We start from the raw sequence: 24,372 nt of genomic DNA, 5'->3' as shown, positions 1-24,372 counted from the left end.
TTATAATAATCTTCTCTTATTTGTATTCTTCCTATTTCTTATTCAATGCCTAGCATTTTAACAATGACTGTTTCCTTCTCTTTCATAGTAGATTAGCTTCAATATGATCTACACGGGTCACTTTCCATATTTAATACATTCTATTCGAGAAGCCACTTATTATTCAGTACTTTTTGTATTACACAAAATATAAAAGTGACATACCAATCTAGATCATTATTTTATTTTATTTTTCCATATAATAATAGATCGATATCACCTTTATGATTTGTAGTCTGTAACTAATTTCCTCATTTATTAGCAGAAGAAGTTGTCTTTTATAAGATTACTAGTCCATTTTTTTTTCTTTTAATACGCAAACTTAAAAATGTATAGTTTTTTTTTTCTATTTTTATTGCATGTCTATTTCACACAACAACTTATTTACATTTAAGATAATATATATTTATAAGACTAAATACATGATGTCGTTTTAGTCATAGTAGTATAGGTCCATATTTGGGAAAATAAACACGATATCCTTTGCATAGCTTCTCAAATAATAGGATAAATTTAGAAATAAAAAAAAAACAATAATCTACTCAACATTTATTATTGTATCTATCTGGTTTAAGCAGTCGTTGAATAGATTTAGTTTGGTGTAACTGAAACATAAAAATAGTTACACTCAATAGTAAGTGATCTCAAATACAAATGACAGAAAGTACTCAATAAAGCCATAAAGAAATAAATAAGTAAAAAAAAACGATGCTCCTTATTATGTATATCGAAATCATAAGGATGTATTACAATAGAGTTCTAGAGTGAAATCATGAGATAACATACAATTCAAACGAATTGTAACAATAGGATAAAGAAAGTATTCTTAACTAAACAGCTTTTTATTTATTTATTTATTCATGAACAACAACTACTACTCGTGTTTATAATAACAAAAAAAAAGAAGCATATATGCACTGATTGTCTGCTTATTTTATATCCAATAACAATAAATTTGTCAAAAATTCCTTTTTTGGAAACGTACATTGCTTGATTATCACTCAATGGGGGGGGGAAATTACCTTATCTGAAGGGAGACAATGTATAATGCATACTATCAAGACTTTTCTATAATATATAAATATATATATATATATATATGTATACTACTGAATAGTGTATTTATCTATTTCTAAATAATTAGTATATCTAGTATGTATAAATCATTGTACATTCTCCTATTGAATAGCATTATATCTCCCATATACGTACATACATTTTATTATATATATAAATGTATATAAATATATATATTTATATACATAAATAGATAGTTGTAAATGTATTAAAAGAAAAAAGGATTCCTCGGTATATGTATTATAGATGACTTTTCTTTTTATCTTATTTATTTGCTCGATATAAACCATCATACCGATACTGTTATTTAAAAAAGTGTTTTTATTTATAGTTGGTCTTTTTTAAATTATATGCAGAGTTGTCTGTGCCTATAAAACAGATCTTCAGGAAACTTTTTTTTTTTTGACTAATAAAACAGGGACTACGGTATGACACTTGTATGCATGATTCCAAAATAGAAATTGATTGAAATATGATCAAAAGGAATGCAACAGGTTGCAGTAACATTGACAATATATATATATACATATACTTTCTATTCTTTTGTCTCTTTTTTTTCTCTCTCTATTTTTTTTTTTTAAAAAAAACATATATATAATATAATATATACTTATATTTAGATATATAGATATATATTTATATATAAATATATACACACATATACATATAGTAGAAAAAAATAAAATAAAGTAAAAAATGATACGGCTAAAGTTCTGGTTCCTTCTATGTTTTACTTCATTTACATATGCCACAAAGCATCGTTATGAGTTCAACATTACTTCACATCTGTTAAACCCAGATTGTCACACACGAGGTTATCGTACGCCACTCATTAATGGACAATTCCCCGGACCCACCATTCATATAACTCAAGGTGATGAAATAGAGATTCTGGTACGAAATCAAGCACAAACGTATAATACATCAATTCATTTCCATGGTATCAGACAGATAGGGACACCTGAATCCGATGGTGTTCCTGGCATCACTCAACATCCTATCATGCCAGGTACCTCCTTCCTTCATCGGTTTAGTGCTGTTGGACAAGCTGGTACTTACTTTTATCATGCTCACATCGGTCTTCAAGATGATACTGTAAAGGGTGCTTTCATTATTTATGAATCGGATGAAGCAAACCCTAAAATGAAACATGATGGGAATAAAAAGAAGAAGAGGAACTATAAGCGATGCGTTCGTCCACAGAATGACTGTTTTCTTCATGATCCTTCAGAGAGTCATGATATGGAAAAGCAAATGCTAAAGGCAGGTCCCTACAGTTACAAAAAGGACCTCGTCTTACAAGTGAGTGAATGGTGGCATGATGACTTACTGAGTCGTGAAGAATATTATTTAGGAAACTTCTTTACCTTTGATCACGGTGCAGATAGTATATTGATGAATGGTCGTACGATCTATGATCCGGATACACTCAATTTGACTTCAGCAAGCTGTCAGGGCTATACAACATTTGATGTAGAACCTAATTCAGTATATCGATTACGTGTGATTGGATCTACGACATTTCGTACGTTAGCTTTAGCTATCAAGGAGCATCCAATGACATTGATTGAAATAGATGGTGAATTAACAGAACCTTATCAGACGTCCTTTCTAGAGATCGCTCCTGGGCAAAGATATTCTGCTTTACTCAAGACAGGTAATCATCCACCTGGCACTACCTTTGCGATTGGCACAAGTTATCTTTGGAAACAACGCGGTGGTGGTATTACTGAAAATGGGTTTGCTTATATTCGTTATGTCTCCCCTGATACTATAAAGAAAGAGAAGGAGGAGGAGGATAGGCCTAATACGTATTTATTTAAGCCTATTCATCTTTGGCAAGATGCTACAAATCCGGTTTCACCTGATCCACCTTTAAGTCCAACTATCCATGATGCTCTCACAAAGCGAGCAGATAATACTACTGTACCTATTGCTAATACAACAACTCTACAACAACAAGATCCTTCTCGTAAAGATAATAAATCAACAGGTCGTAATGGTGGTGGTGGTGGTAGAGGTGGTCGTGGCAGTCGTGGCGGTAGTGGTGGAGGTGGCCGAGTTACGAATAATAATAATAATAATAAGAGTAACAATCGTGTCTATGCTGACTTGCCTTTACTTCCTAATGTCGATGAACCTGACTGGTTTTACCATCAAATCAAGCCCCTGGCTAAACGTCATCCTATCCTTGATGAACGAAACGTACGTACTATCAAATTAACAACTAGTTTTCATGTCATGATCGACAATACAACTCGTTATATGGTAAACAATCGTATTCAATCACATCGTTTCATACCTGCTCTTTTTGACTATCATCAAAATTACAAACAATCAAGGCATCGCAAACAATTGACAATAGATGAAACAGCCAATCTTCATTCTCAATCCACTCACAAGAACAAAACGTTGCCTCAGCTGAGTCAACATGGTTATGATTATCATATGGATTTAGATACATATCCTATTCAATTTAATGAGACACTCGATTTGGTCTTTCAAAATTCAAAAAATGCAGCTGGAGGTTGTTTGTTACATCCTTGGCATACACATGGACACTCACATTATTTAATTGCTAGCGGACAAGGAGACTATGTACATGAAAGGGATTCAAATAAAATGAACTTTGAATTTCCTTTATATCGTGATACCTCAGTGGCTTACCCAAGTATGCCTACAAATGATACAGACGGCTGTGGATGGACTAAAGTACGTATGAAAGCAGATAACCCAGGTTTTTGGGCAGTTCATTGTCATATTACCACTCATATGCTTCAAGGGAAAATGGTCATCTTAGAGGAAGCACCCGAGTTGATAGAAGCCTTTAAGCGTTACAAGTAATTTTTTTTGTTTTATTTAAACTCTTTTTTTTTCTTTCTTTCTTTCTTTCTTTCTTTCTTTCCTTTTTTTTTTTCTCAAAAAAAAGAAAAAATAAAGTATACAAATTAAATATTATTGTTATACCCTATATATTTAATCAGTATCCATAGCATCTTTTTCCTTTTTTTCTTTTTTCACTTGTTCATTAATAGCAGATAAAAAGGATTCAACTCCTAAAATAGAAGGGTCTAGTCCAAATTGAGATAACAAAGGACCTAATTGTCCTGTATGAAGGGCAGCAACAAAGGTTTGCAGAGATTGGCTGAATTGAGGACTAGCAATCACCGCATTTAATTCTTCAGGTGTCTTTTCACATTCTTCTGGCAAATATTCCATAAGTGATTCACAAACTGATGCATCCTTAAGTAAAGGCTGCAGTGTTTGTGAATTTAAAACATCATTTAATGAAATAGAAGATACAGTAGAAGGTGAACCTATGCAAATTCAGGTTAAAAAACACACACACACACACTACTCTCCCTTCCTCCTACTTTACATATTTTTAGTTTTATATATCATACCATTTAACCTAGCAAGTATTTGACGAATTTGATCCATTCGTTGTTCTGATTGTTGTTGTTCATTACTCATATTTGCAATATCAGTAGTTGTTACAGGCATTTCAGTATTCACAGGCGATATATCATCTGTAATAGGTGCAGTACCTGTTGGGATAGGTGTAGTGTATTCTTGATCTACAGCTGTAGGATTTCCTGTAGGATTTGTTTCTGTAGAATCTTCCTCTATTTCATCTTCATCCATCTCATCTGGAGATCTATCAATTAAAATTAATAATGATATACTGACATCAAGTCTATTTACCTATTCATATTGCGTAGAAAATGTAAAATATTTTCCGGAGTGAGGCTAGGATCTAAACAAATAAAATAAGTAAAACTAATCTTTTTTTTTTTTTTTGAATGAGTTACAATCATACCTTGACTACGAACATTATTTAAAATTCGCATAAAGTCAGCATGAGAAGCTGAATCCTCGGGTTCTGGAGACATGTTGGTTTCAGGATCACGAATTAGGTTATTGACACGCTCAACTAATTCATCATCTTTTTCATCTGATTTATTTTGCATCCAATAAAAATGACGTTCATTCGAGATTTTGAACCGTAAAAGATAAACACGACCTGTTGTGCATTGCGTAACTTTTGTAAATTCTGCTTCGTCAGGAAATATAATCCAGTCCTATTTAATAAATACATATAAGTATATATGTATATATATATAAATCCTCTCTCCAAGATTTAAAAATAGATAGATCGTTACTTACGTCTTCGGGAACTGATTCATTCTGACGTTCTTTCCAATAAAAATGTAATAGTTGATCTTCACCCTAATTAACCAAATTGTTTAGTTAAGTAACTCTAGTATACTTTTTTTTTTTTTTTTTTTTTTTTTTTTTAAGAGAAGTTATTTACCTGCTCCATGTAAATCATACTATTAAAAAGAAAAAGATTAACATTAAAATAATATCAATCGATTCTTTACTTACCCTTTTCTGGTATCTGGCTTAATTAGTCTACCTTCAATGATACATTTCCCAGCATTAAACTCGACTAAATGTGAAGATCGAGCAGCGGCAGCAAATAAGCTCATTTTTTATATAAATGTATAATTGAGCTACGAAGAAAAATGCACGCATTATGTAATAAGTTCTAGTTTATAAATGTATTTGGGAATAAAAAGACGTCACATTGCCTATTTGTAAGTATTTTTTTTTTTTAAGAAAAAAAAAAAAAAAAAAAGTGTCAACATATCAAATTGCTTATTTATATACCACATAGATATATGATCATTTCTACTACTAAGCAGTTAGTCCATGAATTACCTTTTGTAAAGAGGATAGGATTCTATTCTAGTAGCATTTCGGAGTAATAGTAGAAAGTAGTAATTTACCTTCTTCATACAGTAACAAGTTTCCCACGATCAAAGTACAAAAATAAGAGAATTCATATCTCGTTTCTTTCTTCCCTTTTTTTTTATTTCTATTTTATTACGTATTTTTTCTGTTCTATTAGTAAACGGCTTAAAGAATGATACAAATCACAAGGTCTTTTAAGAATGTATCGTCATCTATTCTTTTTCCTTCTTTAAAAAGATCTTCTTTTATTCAACAGCCAAAATCGATATTTCTCACGGTAAAAGACATTAAACAGAAATCCATGTTTATCGTCTAATTTCTCTCCCCTCCCCTTTTTATATATATACACACACACATATATATATATATATAGTCTTCTAGTACTCGTTCCTTTCATTATTCAAGCATCCAACAAATAGTCAAACCTTTTTTATTAGCAGATATTGGTGAAGGTATTACTGAATGTGAAATAACACAATGGTAAGTCACTATACACATACACACTATATATATATATACATATACGCCTATTTATTTATATATTCCAAATTAACGCGATTTCCTAAATAATAATAAAGGTTTGTTGAACCAGGTGCTACAGTAGCTGAATTTGACAAGATATGTGAAGTACAGTCGGATAAAGCTTCAGTAGAAATTTCTTCTCGATTTGCTGGTAAAATTTTAAAACTCCATTATGATGTAAATGATATTGCCAAGGTGGGTGCGCCCTTGGTAGATATTGATGCAGTAGATGAGGATGAAACAGAAGTTGACAAGGTTCCTGAAGTAGTCACGTTATCTAAACAAGATGATTCTCCCTCATCATCAGACAATATGTTTAAAAGTCAAGTAGGCGTACTTGCAACTCCAGCAGTTAGGAAATTGGCAAAAGAAAAAGGTGTTGATATTGCTAAATTGAAAGGATCTGGTAAAGAGGGTCGTATTCTTAAAGAAGATATTTTCGCTTCGTTAACAGAAAAAGGTAAATTAAATTATAAAAAAAAATAAAATAAAATGAAAGAGAGACAAAGGTGTTAATTAGAATTGATAGCTATTCATCCTGAGCCTAACCCACAAACAACACCATTAACTATGATTCAGAAGGCCATGTTCAAGTCTATGACCAAATCTCTCGAGATTCCTCAATTGGGTTATGGTGATGAAATTGAAATGAATGCTACTAAACAATATCGTGCTTCTCTCAACAAGCATATTATGGCGCATTCAGCACTATATCCTTTCCCCAAAATTACCTACATGCCCATATTTATCAAATGTTTGTCAATGGCTTTAACCCATTACCCTATCATGAATGCTCAACTCACTCATGATAATGATGTCCAAACTGCTCGTCTTACTTACCGTCCTCAACATCATATTGGTATAGCTATGGATACTAAAGATGGCCTAATTGTACCAAACATAAAGAACGTTCAAGATAAATCTATCTTTGATATAGCTTCAGAGATCCATCGTTTGACAGAACTAGCCAGTAAGTCAGCAATCGGTATAGAGGATTTGAAGGGTGGTACGATTACTATTTCCAATATTGGTACAATTGGAGGAACCTATGCAAACCCCGTGATTATTTCTTCTGAGCTAGCTATTGTCGCGCTAGGTCGTATTCAAAAAGTGCCTCGATTTGATGAAAATGATCGTATCATAGCCAAGGAAGTGATGCCCATTAGTTGGTCTGCAGATCATCGTATCATTGATGGAGCCACTATTGCTCGATTTGGAAATTATTGGAAGCAATTAATTGAGAACCCTGCTTTATTGGCAAGTGAGCTACGTTAACATCAAAGGATATTATTATTATTATTATTTTTTAGAGCAATATATAAAAGCAGTGTATATCCTTCATGGTTTTATTATTATTATTATTATTATTATTATGTCCATCATAAGTGCCTACCACCTATATTTACAAAGCTTGGTGTAGCCATAGTTATAATATACAAAATTGTTAAATGTTGATCTCGCCTTTATTAAATCGCGACCCATCCATGATGATATAAAGAACTGAGACCAAAGGAAGAATTAGAACAAGTTATACAATGTCCTTTTGTAGATTGTAAATATCTTAAACAAGTTAAAATGATCGCCTTTCTTCTTTAATACTTATTTTTATAACTCTGATTACTTTATTTAACATGATCCTTGTTGATATTAGATCGTGACACGATATCGAACCAAGTCTTCTTGGATAGTGATTATCACATAATCACCCCTAACCCTGTCATTCCTTTTTTTTTTCATCCCTGATCTCATTATTGTCTACAATTGAAAATGCCTCGAGCAATTGACTATTTAATACCCTCACAAAATCTTTTGTCCAAGTGACTAAGTGACTTGAATATAATTTCTAGTTAACCCACGTGAATACAAGTTTTATATATGTATATACAATCAAATATCACAACTAATAGTGTATGTGGGAGCTACATATGAATAGACCTCTGATGATCGGTTCAGTTGAAATTTATTAACTATAAAGAATAGAAACCTGTATTCTATTATATAATGGATAGAAGCCTTTTTAAGATGGATAGCTTCAATATTGTAAAATAGTTATACATATATGAAATTGACTATTTATACATGTATAGATTATATACACTAGTTTTCTTGTTTTAACTTATGAACCAAAGGTCAAAATCTATTATATTTCAACCGTAGATTTAGTACATAGAAATTCATTCATTTTTTATAATTATATGAAACTTACTTTGTTTACTACGCCAGCAGCAACAGTTTCACCATTTTTACGTAACATAACACGACCCAACTGCTTATTGTCCTTGAATGTTTCCAAAGGAATAGGTCGATGTGTCAATTTGATTTGAACTTTGGCTGTCATTCCTTTTGTCAAACAACGAGGATTCTTTTTAACGACTTCACCTGTTGATTTATCAAGAATTTCAATGAGTTTAGAAATCATTGCTGGTTCATCTAAACTGCCATGATGAAGTACAACAGGGTAACCAGGTGTAATAGGGATACGAATATCAAAAATAACGATTTGTGCTTCAAAATTTGTTGTTACTGGAACAGGGTTTGCACTTGTACAAACCATACAACCATTACTATTGTATATATATGTATATAAGAGAGAGAGAGAGATAAGGAAAAAAAGACAAATATAAACAAATAATAAACTCTATTATTATTTTACCTCAAATTCATAATATCCAAGTTAACCAGAGTCATTAAAACTGAATCACCTGCAACTGCCCAAGAAGCTGGTTTATCGTTGACTTGCATAGCTTTTTTTTTTTTTTTTTTTTTTTTTGAAACGAAATCAAAATTTTAATAATTTAAATAAAAAAAAGATAATTTATAAACTTACTTTTAACATATCCAAGTTCATTACTAGGAACAATCATAATTTGTTCACCCACTTGAACATGACCTGATTCAATATTTCCTGCTACTGTAACGCCACCACTACTACCAATACCTCCTTTAAAGAAATCTGTTACACGCATTCTAAGAGGACCATCCAAGGGACGTGCAGGTACAGTTAATTGATCCATTTGCTCTAATAACGAAGGCTGAGAATCCCCATACCATGCTTTTAACATATCAGGTCTTTCATGATCTATAAGATTGACACCCATCAAACCTGAAATAGGTACAAACTTCACGTTTGATTTCTTAAATCCAACATGTTGGCAAAGATAATCACCCAATTTATTTTGAATCTCTCTAAATCGAGCTTCTGACCAGTCAACCATATCCAGCTTGTTGACAGCGACAATGATCTGTTGTACACCTAAAGATCTTGCTAGCATAGCATGCTCCTTTGTTTGTCCACCAAACTCAAATCCACTTTCAAAGCTATTTGTTGAAGCATCTACAACAAGAACAGCACCATCTGATTGTGCAGTACCGGAAATCATGTTGGGAACAAAATCACGATGACCAGGTGCATCTAATAAAGTGAACTGACGATGTTCTGACTCAAAATGAGCGAGGGCAATATCCATTGTGATGCCTCGATTACGCTCTTCCTCAGTTTCATCTAGGATCCATGCAAAAGCAAATGATCCTTTACCTATCTTTTGTGACTCATGTTCAAATTTACGCATCATACGATCATTGACTTGACCTAACTTAGCGGAAAGATTGCCTATCAAAGTTGATTTACCAGAATCGACGTGTCCAATAAAACAAATATTAATAAGAGGTTTTTCACCAGATCGACTTTCATATTCATCAACAACACAAATACGTTTGGAGGCAGGAATTTTAGATAAGGGCTCTTGAACGGATTTGTTAACAAGGTCAATTGAACTTATATTCTGTGCTATTTCATTAACTTCTTCTTCGTCGGATAAGAATTCTACTTGTTCTTCTTTATTAGTTTTATTCATCTTTTCCGGTTTTTTTTCAACAGTCATCTTTTTTTCTGAATTAGCTACATATACGTTAAGATGAAATGAGGGTGTTGGTTAGTTTTATATATAATGTATTTTTTTTTAATTGTATGAGGGGGTTTTTTTTAGACAAGTATAATAAAGAGAGAAAGAGAGATAGGTAGGTAGAAAAGCTAAAACACTGTTATTGCTTTAGGCTTTCTTTTTATTGTTGCTGTTAGCTCCACTACGTTGACTTTGTGCCGACATAACAATATCATCAGGACTAGGTTGATCAAATTGAAATACTGGAATAAAAGATGGGTTTTTTTTAGCACGATCAAATACAACTTGAGGATCAAAAGACGCAGTAACAGGTGGTATAGGCTTAAATAAAAATTGTGCAGCTGCTGAAGGCTTTGCACAAAGTGGGTTATTACAATGCTGCCAAACTTCCTCTTCTTCTTGGAAGAATTTCGGTTCTTCTAGTAATTTGCTTTCTGTCTTTTTGGCTAGTTGCGTAACAGAAGACAATTTTGAAATGGAGGATAAATTAGATAAAGATGTCAAAGCCTCCTTTTTGGGTGTAATTTGTTTTGAAGTTTGATTAGCTAAAAAGCTCAAAGTTGGTGGATTAGAAGCAGGTGCTGGTGAACGGGAGGCTAAATGAGCAAGACCTGTAAGTTTATTTGCATTAGCAGTTGATGATGTAGTTGTATTTGACTTTCGTGCAAGTAAAGCAAGAGAGGGTATTGAATTGTTGGCAGCATTAGAACGTTGAGCCAAAGCTTGTAAAGAAGATAAAGGCTGCTTTGATATGTTAGAAGAAGAAGCAAGTGACGAAAGAGTATTATTCGATGTTTGCAACTTTTGCCCTAATTGTGCTAATTTACTAGTTTTGCTGGCAGAATTTTGTTGACGCGTATTTGCTAAATTAGCAAGTGAAGGAGGTGTCTTTTTAATGTTATTTTCCATCAGTGAGAATTTCACAAATTAATACCAAGTTGCGATGTGAACAATCAAAGTGTTGATTAATTAAGTTAAATTGAAGTGTAAAGTGTAAAAGAAAAGAAAAGAAAATAAAAAAAAAAAGAAAATAAAAAAAATGGACTTTTTTTTTTTTGAAGACTGCATTTTACAAAATGCGCTTACTCTTTAAATCTCCCTTTCTCTCTTCCTCTGTCTATGTCTATGTATACCTATTTTCAATTTTATAACTGAAGCTTACCTTTTTTCTTTGATGCTGCTTCTTCCTCTTTAGCTTTCTTCGCTGCTGCAGCAGCTTCTTCTTTAGCCTTCTTCTTTTCTTGTAAAGCCTTTTCTTTAGCAATTTGATCTATACACCAAATAGGTTTGTAAAAATATTGATAACTTCAAAACAACTGTCTAATTTACCAAGTGCCCATTCTATTGTTTCGTCAATGTCAAAATAATAATACCATAAAGCTTCTCTAATTTCTTTTGCACTTAAAATAGTATCTTCACCAATAACACTATATACTTGAGCTAATCCTTCGTCTAATTTATCTAGATCTTCATTTGATAATTCATCCTCATCGACTACAAATTAATAAAAAGAAAAGAAAAAAAAAAGGGAATTAATTGATCTTTTTTTGAATGAATTTTATTTTATTTTTATTTTTGTTTTTTGAAATTTACATTGATTTTCGTCATATTCACTATCATATTCATCCTCGTCTAGTATATCTGCAAGAGAAAGTTAACATAAAGTGTATAAAGTAAAATTATAAAAGAGAGATTATATATCTATATATACCATCAATATCCAAATTTCTCACTGCTCTATGCCTCGACATTTGAACTCAATATGAAGAAAAAGAGTAAACTACGAAAATAAAACTATACAAATTTAAAAAAAAAAAAAAAAAAAAAAAAAAAAAAAAAAATGCAAGCCGTTTATTTTATCAGCGGACACCGCTTTATTGTCCAATGAGACACACTTACTTTGTACGGAGCAAATTAATACATTCTACAGTTTTACACAGCTATAGCGTTAAAAAAAAGACCTGTTTTTTTCATACAAATATGAAGTACGCTTTAAACATAGAATTTATGAAATAACTGTGTTGTGAAACATTTATACAGCCAGTACAATGGATATTGTCGCCAATTGACACATATTTGTTGGCAGTTGAGAAACAATTGTCGCAAAAGAAATTTCGTTTTAGGGAAAAGCGTATGTGTCGTAAAGGTTTTATTAAAATTTTTTAGAGAGGTTCTTCATATAGACATTTAATAATATTGTTATAGAATTAGCTCTGGATATGAGCATAAGAAATATTATAAAAGATGAATTACATAATACAGAATAAAATATAAGCCTGAACATATAATAAAACTCTGTATATAACATCTTGTAAATAATATAAAACTTATTGGCATCCAATCATCTAAATGTGTCAACTAAATAAAATATCCTATCATTTCTAAATATTTATTTTTTATAACCTTGATAAAGGATTCAGGTCAATAAAATAAAAATGTAAAAGACATCAAGAACATACTATCTCAGTTAGAACACCTTCCATTGGATCATAAACTTTTCGTACCCTTCTCGTCGAACAGGTTATCGTGCCGATCTTCGTAAAAAAAAAAAGATCTCTCCATGCCTCAAACAAAAAAGAAAAGCTCAGGAAGAGGAAAACACTACGACAATTTAAGCTAATCTGATGCGACAATTGTTTCTCAACTGCCGATAAATATTTGTTAATTGGCGACAATATCCATTGTACTGGCTGTACATCTTTTTATTGTTATCAAACACAATAGAGTCATGGATACATCATTCGGGATCGCTCAAGGAACACTAAATCATAAAACTGTTTTTTTATGCTTCCTTAAACTTTTTTTTTTATGTCCTTTCTCTTTAATCTGAGCAAGTATTAATGTAATTATATATAAACTATCTATGTAAGTAATAATTGATTTTATTAGAACGATTAAATACACTACAGTCTACAAAATAAAAGAATTGATATATTACATTGTCCATAAAAAAAAAGAACTGTAGTTTCTGTTTGATTCAGCTAGCAAACAATAGTTCAGTTAAAAGCGTAAAAGACTGTATTATTATGAATGCCCTCTTTCATCCAAGCCTAGACTAAAACTCTTGAACTTTGAGCTTCTTCTTCCTTTCCACACCAACTAAATATTTTATGAATTACAAAAGTCCCTTATAGTTTCTTCTTGATCCTCTAGTCTCTTTATTGATCCGACCCGGGCAAATTTGATATCTCGTGCTTATTTTTGGGGCCTTTAAAATTTATTTATTTACTATTATATTACCATGAATGAAAAAGAAAAAAATTATTAATCAAGCATTCTTTCTTTCTTTCTTTCTTTTTTTTTTTTTTTTCTTTATTGTTTTTATAATGTCTACACATTCTGGTATTACAGCTGACCATCTTAAATCAGTTATTACTGAACGTCTTCAAGCACAACATGTTGTATGTTTAAAGATGTGTTCTTTGTTTTTTTTTCATATATGATGCTTATAAATTGAATTCGACTCTCTAGGAAATTGAAGATTTATCTGCAGGTTGTGGACAAATGTTTGAAGTCATTATCGTTTCACCTATTTTTGAAGGAAAACGTCTCTTGGCTAGACACAGGATTGTAAATGAAGCACTTAAAGAAGAAATTAGTAAAGTGCATGCTTTTACTCAAGTAAGTTGACTATGCTTATTCTTATTCTTATTTCCAAATAGTGTATAATATTCGTTTGATTGACTTTTACTAATATATAAATATAGAAATCATTTACACCTGAGGAATGGGAAAAGAAGAAGTCTGAATAAACAAGATTAAAAGCTAGAAGTTTTGTATGATTAAAATCAAATTATATACATTTAATGAAATAATAACTATAATAAAAAGAAGCAACCCAATATGTATTCTCTTTTGATCTCTTTCTCTTTTTAGATTATTCATGATGACCAAATCTTAATTAAGCAAAAAAAAAAAAAAAAAAAAAAAAAAACGAACGATCTTCTTTTTTAATATAGAAATAGTGCCATTATCATTAGTTTAATAAAATAGTTATACTAGTGAATGAAATATACATGAAATATACATACACACACACATATATATATATATGTATATATACATATATAAAATAAAAGTCATATAGTATTGGATTCGATTTATGATAATGTAGATAGCAGAGTGGTAGACAGAAGTTGATGCTGAATTATAACAGTCACAAAGAAGTTTAATAAAAGTTAGACATATGTTATTATCTGATTAGAATTGCCTGCTTCTTTCATATAAATATAAATAGATAGAGTTATATAATAAATTAGTGTATTCTATTTTTATTTTTATTTTTTTCTTTTTTCTTTTCTTTGTTCCTTTTATATACATTACATTGAATGGCACGCTGGACATTAACAGGTTTAAAAGAGGGTGCTATTGATGCCCTGCAAGGCATAATCATCGTTCTTCAGAACCCAAACATTCGAAAACAACGATTCTTAAAGATTTTTATCTATCTTTCGATTATATCATTTATTTTACTCGGTTTAACAAATGCCCTCATTACTATTCCTATACGAATTGCACAGTATTTTATATGGGTATTTACAAAGGGCGAACAAGTGACAAAGGCACAGACACTGTTGGACTCGGCCTATCAATCTATACATGAAATCGTAGCCTCTCTCCCCCTTTTAGCTTTATTATTAATGCGTTACGTATATCCAAAACCATTGGATGATTTATTTATGGAATCTCTGCGTTATTTGGACCAACAATATCCTCAACGAAAGCCCTATGCGACTGTGTTAGAACAACAAAAGTCGAAACGAAATCATTGGATTGATATGAAGCAATATATATCAAGAACTTGGAAAAAGATAAGATTAGGGATTCTATTACTTTTATTGTCAATGTTACCTGTTATCGGTAAATTTGTATTTCCTGCTGCTGGTATGTATTTTTGTATAAATGTATTTGTATTTATAACAAAAACTTGTTACATCATCTTTTATTTATTTATTTATTCATTTATTTATAGGTGCATATACTACCTATAAAGCGTTAGGTAAGACACAGGCCGTTGTAGTGGGTGTTTGTTTCTTTTTCTTACCTCAATGGGCTACAATGAAGCTTGTACGTGCCTTGATTGGTATGCGATCTTTAATGCGTGAATTATTATCACCTTATTTTATCAGAATGCAAATGTCACATAAGGAAAAGCGTAGATGGTTTAGTGGTCGTAAAGATAGATTGTTTGGATTTTCTGCAATTGCATATATCATGATTCGATTACCTATGGTTGGCATTTTAGGTTATGGTATTGCCCAAGCAGCTTCAGCTTATATGCTAACGATCGTTACTGAACCTCCCTCTAAGGAAGCTCTATTTAAAAAGAAGTTGGATGAACAAGGGAATAATGTAGATGATTTACGTGAAGTTGATGATCATGATAAGATGAATTAAATGTAATATATGATTACGTAATCAAAAACAAATAATAATAATAATATAGCACATAGCTACTTTTTGATGTGTATCCCCCTCCTCGACTTTTTTTTTTTTTTTAAGAAGAAAAATCAAAATTTTTATTTGCCAATTTTATACTTTCCTACTGCTAATAACGTAATAGCAGTAGTAATAGCAGTAGTAGCAGCAGCAGTAGTAGTAGTAGCTGATGATCAGTGAAATAATAGACAAAAATAGAAATATTATAATACCAACATTGGGTAAAATTAAAGCTGCTGAGTTTAATAATAATAATAATAATTATAGAGCTTTTTTCTTATTCTTATTATTATTATTATTATTATTATTATTATTATTATTATTTTAGTAATCTTGAATCAATGCGATTTAAAATACTCATCTTGTTATTTTTCTATTTCATCATAATGGGGATACTAGGCTTTGCTCCAATACATTTACATGAACAATTTGATGATAAATTACTTCATTTCTTTATATTCTTTAATTTAGGTATTTTACTTTATTTCTTATGGAATCTCGCTTCTGTAAAACGTAATTTAATTCTTGCTACCATCTTGCTCTCTGTAACGGCTATTGGAAGTGAATGTATACAAGGTTTATTACCTGTAAATATAAAAAACGAAAAAAAAATTATATATAGATTTAACATGATTGTTAGTATCGCACTTTTGATGTCAATGATATGATTGCGAATATGTTAGGAGGTGGTTTAGGCCTTGGATTATCTTCATTGTTGGATTATGTCATTGAAAAGAGAAAAGAAAATAAAAGAAGATTTGGAGGTAAACGAGAAGCAGAATATCAAAGGGCTTTAATGGAATTCACAGATGAAGAAGAGGAACAAGAGAACCTGGAAGGCAGTTTTATGTTGAATAATCGAACTTGACTTTTTTTTTTTTTTTCTCCCCCAATATACCATTTATTTAAAAATAATAGATAGATAATTACATATTAAACTAGGCATAATTTATTTTATTTTATTTTATTTAAAACACAATATGAGCTGCAACAATACGATGTAATTCCTATTCAAACACAAATGTGAATATCATTTTTGATGTCATTTTTTTTTTTTTTTTTTTTTGTAAGGGAACTTACCTCATCATCTAATGATTCATGTTGTTGTTGTTGTTGTTGTTGTTGTTCAACTTTGGCACATAAAACATGTTTAGCAATGGAACCTGAATGTTGCTGAACCTCTTCTTGTTGTAAGGGAGTTAATGGTGGTGAAATGAGTTTTGTTTCTTCTTGTTCAGCTTCAATCATGACTTGTTCTTCTTCTTCTTCTTCTTTTTCTTCTCCTCCTCTTTCTTCTTCTCCTTCTGTTTCTACTGAAACCATTACTACTTCTTCTTCTCTTATTTCTGTTTGATTTTCTCCTGAGGTAGTTGAACCCAACAATAATGATTTTAATACTTGTTCATTACTATCATGTATCTCCTGTTGTTGAGATTTAACGGCTGCAAAAGAACTTTGGGGTCGATTCCAAGGGTGAAAATCATAACCACCGTCTTCTTCCCATTTTGTATTCTCACGTAATGTTAAGAAATCAACACCATGAGTAACCAAGATAAAGAGATCATCTTCATCATTGCCACCAGCGAGGACTTTATTCGATTTGTCTTCAGCTAGCATCGAAGTCGGAGTTGGATTTGGAGTAGTCGTCGTCGTCGTCGTCGTCGTCGTCGTTGTAGTCGTCGTAGTCATCGTAGTAGAGGCAATAGAAGGGTTAGTAGTACAAGTTGTCAAAGTGGGTAAAGATGAATTATTAAGTCTATTTCTATTTTGAATGGGAGATGGTAAGGGCTTTTTAAAGGCTGAACCATCTTGCTGTTGCTGTTCTTGACTATTCATCCACATTGTATATTGCGCTTTTATATCCACTGTTGATACATCTTGTTGTTGCTCAGATGTTGTCAATATACTCATATTCATCTTTTTCTCCTTATCATCCTCTTCATCCATTTCATCTTCTTCTTCTTCTTCTACCTTCATGACTAACAATCCTGATGAAGTAGCAGTTGTTATCATATCAGTAGAAACAGCAGTGACAACAGCAGCAATTTCTTGTGATGTAACAGAAGAGGTAGATGAACCGCCACTTGAAGAAATAGATGATATTTTTGAAATAGGATTCGAATCGATAGCCAGCATTGCAGAGGAAGTATGTTGATGGCTATTTTCTTGATGATGAGATGGTAATGGTGGTGGTGGTGGTGGTGGTGGTGGTGATGTTGATACGTGTGGTGCTGGTGTTGGAGAAGTATGAATAGTGACAAGATCTTGTTGATGTTTTACTTTTGTAGATGAAGAACCCCAGCCTACTAAACGTTTTAATTGTTGCTTTAAACTTTCCTTCTTTTTCTCGGCTATTCTCATATCTTGTTCTAGTAAAGAAGAGGAACTTGTTTGTGAAGAAGAAGGTTTTCGTGGTTTAATTGAAGAATTAGAAGGTAAAAGAGAAGAAGAAGAGGAAGAAGAAGTTGTTGTTGTCGTTGAAGGTGAATTTTGTTGCTTTGTAATCGAACTCGTTTGTCTCCTGCTGTTGTCGTCAACCAATAATAAATTAGACATGGCACTTGGTCTACGTTCTGTTAAAGGTCCGGGACTGTTATCCATCAAGATATCTAAAATACTAGGTCTTCTTAAACGACCTTCTGATGAAGTTGTAAGTAATGGTGTAGGGAGACATAGATCGTCTTTTCCATCTAATTTTTTATTATTATGTCTTTCCTTTTGAGATTTCCTTTTTTGTGTTGAAATTGCTTTACGTAAGATAAATAAAAGATCGCTCGTGATAGGGCCAACATGATTAGGTGAAGAAGATTGTTGATCCAATAAAACATCAGATATAAGCACATATGGATTTAATTCAATTTCTATATGTAGGTAAATATGTGTATATAAATCAATCAGTCAGTCAGTCAGTCAGTCAGTCAGTCAATCTATTTATCTATCTATCTTTCTTCTCCTTGTATATATCTATCTATTGCTCCTTACCTTTGCCATTGCCTCGTACAGACATTTTATATTTTCCAAGTAATGGATCTAACTTACTATAAGCATCAGCTTGTCCATCAGGTACATGAAACTTTTTTAGTGCTAAATTAATCACCGCACCAATCGGTGATTCTCTTTGTACTGCAATCACTTTATCCATACGATCAATTTCCAGCATTTGTCTTTTATGAAATAATAATAAACTATTAGAGGTAAATGACGGTTGCTGAACGTTAAAGAAGGAGACCTTAATATAGACTAATCCCTCACGCTCATGAGCTCTTTTAATACGTCGATGTAAATAGAAACGAATGACGGAATCTTCATCAAACGAGGTTTGTTCATTAAAACTACTTGAACGAGGTCGTGTCAGAGAGGAAATAGATTGTTGCGAGACACGACGAATATGTGATAAGGATGGCATAGGTGTCGTAAGTGAATCTGTCAAGGTCCTGAAGATGGAAAATGGTTTATCTTGTACTGAAAGAATATATTCATCTCCATCCATACCTTGCACAGCAAGATAATATTCGATGGCTGTATCCTCTGTCGTTATTTCAAATCTTTCTACTGCTATCTTGATCACTTCATCCGCAGTGGTAGAGGGTGAAATGGTAAAGGTGTGGAAAAGGGGTCCCTGTCCAATGTTACCAGCAAAGACGCGAAGGTCCATTTCATCCATCGTTGTGGTTGCTGTTATTGATCCTGTTAACGATGTTGAAGAAGTTGATTTCACTAGTTTGTTTGATATTTCTTCCTCCCATTTTTTTTCATGCCATTCTTCTTCCTCTATTGTCATTTCGTTTTCTGTCTGTTGTTGTTGATCATGAACTTGTTCAATCAATTCTTCATCTAAAGCAAGTTCATCTTGTAGGTCTTCAATGTCAGATTCAACTTCATAATGAAAGATTTGTTTCGCATTTTCCCCAATAGTCACACGACGAGTTGAATTCGAAGAAAGTGGTAAAGGTGCAATATCCTGAATTGAAGGTGAAGTAATCTCAATATTTCGGTGTTTATTTAACCGAGCCAATCTTTCATAGGGTGTCTTTAAAATAGATATAAAAAAAAAAGTTTAATATATATTTTTATGCATATATCTCTTTTAGTAAAACATTTGCATACTATTTACTTCAATATTCTCTGCTGGAATATAACCAACTTCTTTTGTCTTCAGTACCTCCACTAACCACCAATAAATATTGGTATCTTCCATAAGGATAAGTGCATCCCCTTTTACAACCGAAGCTTGTCCTTCTACAGTAGCTACAAAGGTATGAAGAGCATAAACAAGATCAAAATTGATGTTCTCATCTGGTATACTGGGTGAGGAAATAGATGAAGACATATCATCCTCATCATCCACTATATCCTCATTTATATATTCTTGTTGTTGCTCAGCTTTCCACATAAGCTGTTCTTCTTCATCTACTTCCAAGAGTTTTTCTGATGCTGCAGAAGATGAATAATATTTCGTTGTCATTCAAGAAGAGGAGAGAAGGGAGAAGCGAGGGGAATGAGTGAGGAGGGAGAGGTGATAGATAGATAGAGATAGAGAGAGAGAGAGAGAGAGAGAGAGAGAGAGAGAGAGAGAGAGTGTGTGTGTGTGTGTGTGTGTGATGGTTTTGTTTTTTTAAGGAGGTGAAGGATAGAAGCAAAGAAAAAATAAGAAGAAAGAAAGAAAGAAAGAAAGAAAGAAAGCAAAGAAAAGAGAAATAAAGAAAAAGGCTTTTTACTAAATAAAAAAAAATAACAAAAAAGTTATATAAACAGTGACTAAGGAGACTATTATAGAGGAAGGGGAGAAAATAGTGTATATAACAGGAGATGATATAATGTGTATGTAGATGACGATCTCCTTTTCATTATATTTATTATAGATTTATTTTTAATTAGCAGTAGTAGTAGTAGTAGTAGTAGCTCCGTAAGAGCGATTATGATTGGATAAATGTCTTGATAATCTTCTTTCAGGATGATGATAATATGTCTTTGTATTATTTTCTGTTTCTTCTTCCTCTTCTCCTCCTTGTTGTTTTTGTTTTGACATGACTACAAGTAGGGGCTGATTTTCATCTATACGAGCACAAAAAAAATAAAATAAAACAAAACAAATGAATATACATAAAAAAAAAAATACATCATAGAACCATGTTAGATGTCTTGTTTACCTTGTTGTTGTTGTTGTAGTGGTGGTGATGGTTGAGATACAGAAGATGACGCACTTGTAAAGATAGATGATGATGAAGAGGATTCTGGACTTTGTGTCTTGTTTTGGATAATAGGACGATCTTCATGGTAACCTGCTTTTACAGGTAACCAAAGTTGTGGTAAAGCACCTACAAGTGCAGGATGTCCATATTGTTTCATGCCTGTATTCAAAATACCATTGAGAAGTGTCATAGGCGGTTCTCTAAAATCAGTATATTTTCGAGGTTCTGCAACATAATCATCTTCATCCAAGACTGTACGCCTTTTTCGTGTTTTTGTGTTGTTATCATTGAATGGAAGAATCATTTGATTATTATTACTACCACTACCATTGTTCATGTTCCCTGTTGGATGTCTACCATGAGTAGGTTCGATAAAAGAGGTCATAGGTCCAAGTTTTTCAGATAATAATTGAAGTGGTAAGAACTGTGTACTTTTTTGATAGGCCTTATCCATCATAAATTTATAACTAATGGTAAGTAAGATAAGTGGGATACAGAGGGCTGCTAATGGATAAGATTTGTTCAATGTAAATAGACCTGCTGAAGTCAATTCAAAGATCAATAAGCCGATAATAATACGTGAAAACACCATAGGCCACATTCTACCTGCTACTTCATAAGAATGAAAGTAAACATAAAGTAATTGATATTTACAGACAAGATAAGACATAGCAAAATAAATAACTCCAAACACAAGAATGAGAGGAGAAATAGTTGAATAAACCAAAATGACGACGAACATAAAGACAGGAACAGGATATCCCCAACCAAAATTATACATGCGAGGAGCAAAGACTTCAGCATAATCACGAGGCGTTTTACATAAAAATGTACGATAGAATAATTGAACTAGAATAGGGCCAATCTGAAGTAATTGAATAGGGCAACTGTTATTAAAACAAAAAAAAAGTAAGATACGCATGTTCTCAAATAATAATAGTAAGAGTAAGAATAAGAATAAAAAGGTATATATATCTTACAGCATAATGCCTTGAAGTACTGTATAATTGATATAAAAAGGCGCAACTTCGGGTAATTTTGATGCGAATATATTTGCAATTTTAGTAGGGTCTTCGATAATATCTCTTTGTGATTTAAAAAGAGTACTTGTAACTGTAATAAATAATAATACGTTTGCAAATAAGAAAAAGAATTGCCTATTTAAAACAAATAAATAAATAAATAAATAAATAAAAAAGCAATTATTTAAATAAATAATTACTTGGCAAAGCAGGATTCTTCTGATTCACTTCTTGTTGTAAAGCCTTCAATGACACTCAAACCTAAAGATACATGTAAAATATTATAAACGTTCATTTTATATAAACATATATAAATAGAATGCTTACTATTAAAAACGATAGGTAAAACAGAGAAAAAGATAACAACACCAAGTGTAGGAATAAAACCAGCTACAATTTGCTTTAGAATTTTATTTTTTTCGGCCAATTTCAATAACCAAGGGAAATAGGCTTTTAAAGATTTTTGAGAAGTTAAAGCTGATAGATAATTACAAGGAATTGTCCAGGAAAAGACCAAAAAAAGTAAAATAAGCATCACTAAAACTTTTCGAATCACCCGTTCCCTACTACGCATGGATATATTTTCCCATAATATATCTCTTGGTTCAGGTGCTAATTGAGCTCGAATTCTAAAGGGTGTAGAATCAATTAAGACTTGTGAGGCTACATAAGCACTGATTGTTTCCTCGAATGTTACAAAACCGACGCTAGTGGGTAAAAATTTGCCTATCTTTCGTGCCTTTATAACGATTTCATCCACTTGTTCAAATTTCTTTGTATAATAATCGATAGCATCTACCTGAGGTCCATTACAGAGATATCCTTTTTGAATAAGAGGACGTTTTTTATTTTGTTTAAAAGTTGGTAACAAGGACTGATTGAATACAGTGATTGCATCTTGTTCATTAAGAACTTCGTCAGGATCATAATTTGGATCTTCACAAGGATTCCCAAAATAGGTAGTATAAGCCGTCTCTAATTGTCTCAAGTACTGTGTTCGTTCTTTTATAAATTCCATTAATCGTCCTACATGACGTATCGTATGTACTGACTCAACAACGCCCACTCCAAGACGTTCAAAATAGTCTGCCAATTTTCGATCCGATCGTAAATGAGGTGGAATTCCCGTTATTAGTAGCGTACGTGCTGATAATGTCTTTGCCTTTCTTAACAAAAATTCACGTCGGATACGAACATAATCTCGATAATTTAAAAAAGTGAAATAAAAGGTAGCAAAGACAAATAAGTAAGTAAAGAAAAGATAAACCCAAAGAAATGAAGCGGAATGTGAAAAGTTAGTTGAAGTAAAGAATTGTTCCTGATTATGATATCCATCAGTAGAGTTAGCAGGTAGTTCCGGATAAGTACCATTTGCAAAATCACCTCCCATTTTACTTATTGGATAAAGAACAACTGTACCAAAGAAGCCACAAAAACTAAATAATTTAACACTCATAAGTAAAAATTGCAACATCTATAATCATAATATAAAAATTAACAAAATTAAACTATTATAGTCATTTTAATTTTATTTTACCACAACTGCATCAAGTCCAACTTTTTCCATAATTACAGAATTAGGTGTTTTTAATAAGGGTATAATCCAGCCAAAGAAGCTTGAAGGTAGTTTATCTGGTGCATGTCTATTTTTTTTAAAAAAAATATATGTATACATATAAAGAAAATATCGAAATGAGTATTCTTTTTCTGCATTTCCACATGTACATGCTTACTTTCTCATTCGAAGTCTTGGTGAATATATATCTCTCCATCTAATATAATAAAGTTGAACAAGTTATGTAATATTACATTATTGATATTAGTTTACCTCATTCTTAAGAAGCAAAATAATAGAAAACATAAGATGCCCACACTTGTACATAAAATAAGTTGTGTTTGAAAACCAGTAGGCGATTTTGAAGTTTGAGCTGGTGATCCGGGCAATGGTTCTTCATCTTCACATAAAAACTTGAATATCCAAATACAAGGAAAGCCTGATACAGATAAAGAAGGATTAAAGCTAGTTTTAACTAGCTCTTTCATGATTAAAATTCAAGTGTATAAAAAAAAAAAAAAAAAAAGAGAGAGAGAGAAAAAAATAGAATATATGAAAAATAAAATAAAGCGGAAAAGCGTTGTTAATATGAATTAATTCATTCATTTATTACAAAATGACTGTACAAAAAATAAAATAAATAAGCTGCTGTTACAATTGTTACAGCTGTTATGATTGTTTGTATGTTGTTGAAAATGACGTATTTTTCATCCAATAAGAATCTAGATTATGCTAGAAGTAAAATATATTCAAAACTGTATATTCAATATTTTGTATTGTATCCAATATGATTCGTGTATATTAGGTAATCATTATTGTACATTCATTTTTTTTCTTTTTCAAGACTAACTTCACGAATCAAAACT

General features: G+C 31.8%; 11 protein-coding genes across 11 annotated transcripts; 5 read left to right on the top strand and 6 right to left on the bottom strand.

Annotated features, from left to right (window-relative positions):
* Window positions 1-1,878: 1,878 nt before the first annotated feature.
* On the top strand, window positions 1,879-3,936 carry BX663DRAFT_409332 (multicopper oxidase-domain-containing protein; the record flags this gene model as incomplete). The annotated part of the gene is made up of 4 exons (XM_051522273.1): window positions 1,879-2,307; window positions 2,368-2,927; window positions 3,207-3,409; window positions 3,482-3,936. Coding segments are annotated over 4 exons (1,647 nt in total), but the record flags the coding sequence as incomplete, so codon positions are not given.
* Window positions 3,937-4,049: 113 nt separating this feature from the next.
* Window positions 4,050-4,926, bottom strand: BX663DRAFT_117362 (uncharacterized protein). The gene is made up of 2 exons (XM_051521508.1): window positions 4,521-4,926; window positions 4,050-4,433 (listed from the first exon to the last, which is right to left on the bottom strand). Exons 1-2 carry the CDS (start codon window positions 4,759-4,761, stop codon window positions 4,093-4,095), a joined length of 582 nt encoding a protein of 193 aa, XP_051381235.1. The 5' UTR covers window positions 4,762-4,926; the 3' UTR covers window positions 4,050-4,092.
* On the bottom strand, window positions 4,818-5,713 carry BX663DRAFT_572599 (proteasome complex subunit Rpn13 ubiquitin receptor-domain-containing protein; the record flags this gene model as incomplete). Its single annotated transcript, XM_051532136.1, has 4 exons — window positions 5,506-5,713; window positions 5,432-5,450; window positions 5,284-5,346; window positions 4,818-5,198 (listed from the first exon to the last, which is right to left on the bottom strand). The coding sequence occupies exons 1-4, from the start codon at window positions 5,607-5,609 to the stop codon at window positions 4,818-4,820; spliced, it is 567 nt and encodes a 188-aa protein (XP_051381234.1). The 5' UTR covers window positions 5,610-5,713.
* A 187-nt stretch (window positions 5,714-5,900) lies between these two features.
* Window positions 5,901-7,743, top strand: BX663DRAFT_515384 (2-oxoacid dehydrogenases acyltransferase-domain-containing protein). Its single transcript, XM_051528432.1, has 4 exons — window positions 5,901-6,151; window positions 6,248-6,354; window positions 6,453-6,856; window positions 6,926-7,743. The coding sequence occupies exons 1-4, from the start codon at window positions 6,047-6,049 to the stop codon at window positions 7,669-7,671; spliced, it is 1,362 nt and encodes a 453-aa protein (XP_051381233.1). The 5' UTR covers window positions 5,901-6,046; the 3' UTR covers window positions 7,672-7,743.
* An 844-nt stretch (window positions 7,744-8,587) lies between these two features.
* On the bottom strand, window positions 8,588-10,250 carry BX663DRAFT_437949 (P-loop containing nucleoside triphosphate hydrolase protein; the record flags this gene model as incomplete). Its single annotated transcript, XM_051523257.1, has 3 exons — window positions 8,588-8,960; window positions 9,050-9,140; window positions 9,224-10,250. The coding sequence occupies 3 exons, from the start codon at window positions 10,248-10,250 to the stop codon at window positions 8,588-8,590; spliced, it is 1,491 nt and encodes a 496-aa protein (XP_051381232.1).
* A 1,156-nt stretch (window positions 10,251-11,406) lies between these two features.
* Window positions 11,407-12,113, bottom strand: BX663DRAFT_515379 (HBS1 N-terminus-domain-containing protein). Its single transcript, XM_051528431.1, has 3 exons — window positions 12,010-12,113; window positions 11,892-11,939; window positions 11,407-11,792 (listed from the first exon to the last, which is right to left on the bottom strand). The coding sequence occupies exons 1-3, from the start codon at window positions 12,047-12,049 to the stop codon at window positions 11,569-11,571; spliced, it is 312 nt and encodes a 103-aa protein (XP_051381231.1). The 5' UTR covers window positions 12,050-12,113; the 3' UTR covers window positions 11,407-11,568.
* Window positions 12,114-13,612: 1,499 nt separating this feature from the next.
* Window positions 13,613-14,150, top strand: BX663DRAFT_537254 (bola protein). Its single transcript, XM_051530654.1, has 3 exons — window positions 13,613-13,699; window positions 13,770-13,919; window positions 14,006-14,150. Exons 1-3 carry the CDS (start codon window positions 13,625-13,627, stop codon window positions 14,048-14,050), a joined length of 270 nt encoding a protein of 89 aa, XP_051381230.1. The 5' UTR covers window positions 13,613-13,624; the 3' UTR covers window positions 14,051-14,150.
* A 379-nt stretch (window positions 14,151-14,529) lies between these two features.
* Window positions 14,530-15,797, top strand: BX663DRAFT_475722 (uncharacterized protein). Its single transcript, XM_051524248.1, has 2 exons — window positions 14,530-15,182; window positions 15,271-15,797. Exons 1-2 carry the CDS (start codon window positions 14,627-14,629, stop codon window positions 15,693-15,695), a joined length of 981 nt encoding a protein of 326 aa, XP_051381229.1. The 5' UTR covers window positions 14,530-14,626; the 3' UTR covers window positions 15,696-15,797.
* A 251-nt stretch (window positions 15,798-16,048) lies between these two features.
* On the top strand, window positions 16,049-16,850 carry BX663DRAFT_515375 (VanZ like family-domain-containing protein). The gene is made up of 3 exons (XM_051528430.1): window positions 16,049-16,324; window positions 16,378-16,744; window positions 16,818-16,850. The coding sequence occupies exons 1-2, from the start codon at window positions 16,079-16,081 to the stop codon at window positions 16,603-16,605; spliced, it is 474 nt and encodes a 157-aa protein (XP_051381228.1). The 5' UTR covers window positions 16,049-16,078; the 3' UTR covers window positions 16,606-16,744; window positions 16,818-16,850.
* Window positions 16,706-20,130, bottom strand: BX663DRAFT_532002 (uncharacterized protein; the record flags this gene model as incomplete). The annotated part of the gene is made up of 5 exons (XM_051530422.1): window positions 16,706-16,744; window positions 16,818-18,598; window positions 18,720-18,901; window positions 18,941-19,767; window positions 19,852-20,130. 5 exons carry the CDS (start codon window positions 20,128-20,130, stop codon window positions 16,706-16,708), a joined length of 3,108 nt encoding a protein of 1,035 aa, XP_051381227.1.
* A 430-nt stretch (window positions 20,131-20,560) lies between these two features.
* Window positions 20,561-24,024, bottom strand: BX663DRAFT_515369 (uncharacterized protein). Its single transcript, XM_051528429.1, has 7 exons — window positions 23,780-24,024; window positions 23,685-23,723; window positions 23,489-23,594; window positions 22,279-23,425; window positions 22,152-22,212; window positions 21,910-22,086; window positions 20,561-21,816 (listed from the first exon to the last, which is right to left on the bottom strand). Exons 1-7 carry the CDS (start codon window positions 23,992-23,994, stop codon window positions 20,871-20,873), a joined length of 2,691 nt encoding a protein of 896 aa, XP_051381226.1. The 5' UTR covers window positions 23,995-24,024; the 3' UTR covers window positions 20,561-20,870.
* Between the last annotated feature and the right edge of the window lie 348 nt (window positions 24,025-24,372).

This window comes from Cokeromyces recurvatus (assembly GCF_025118155.1).
Source record: "Cokeromyces recurvatus strain NRRL 2243 chromosome Unknown BX663scaffold_19, whole genome shotgun sequence".
NCBI classification, from domain to species: Eukaryota; Fungi; Mucoromycota; class Mucoromycetes; order Mucorales; family Mucoraceae; genus Cokeromyces; species Cokeromyces recurvatus.
Note: the sequence above shows the minus strand (reverse complement) of the source record. Positions and strands in the feature narration are given on the sequence as shown.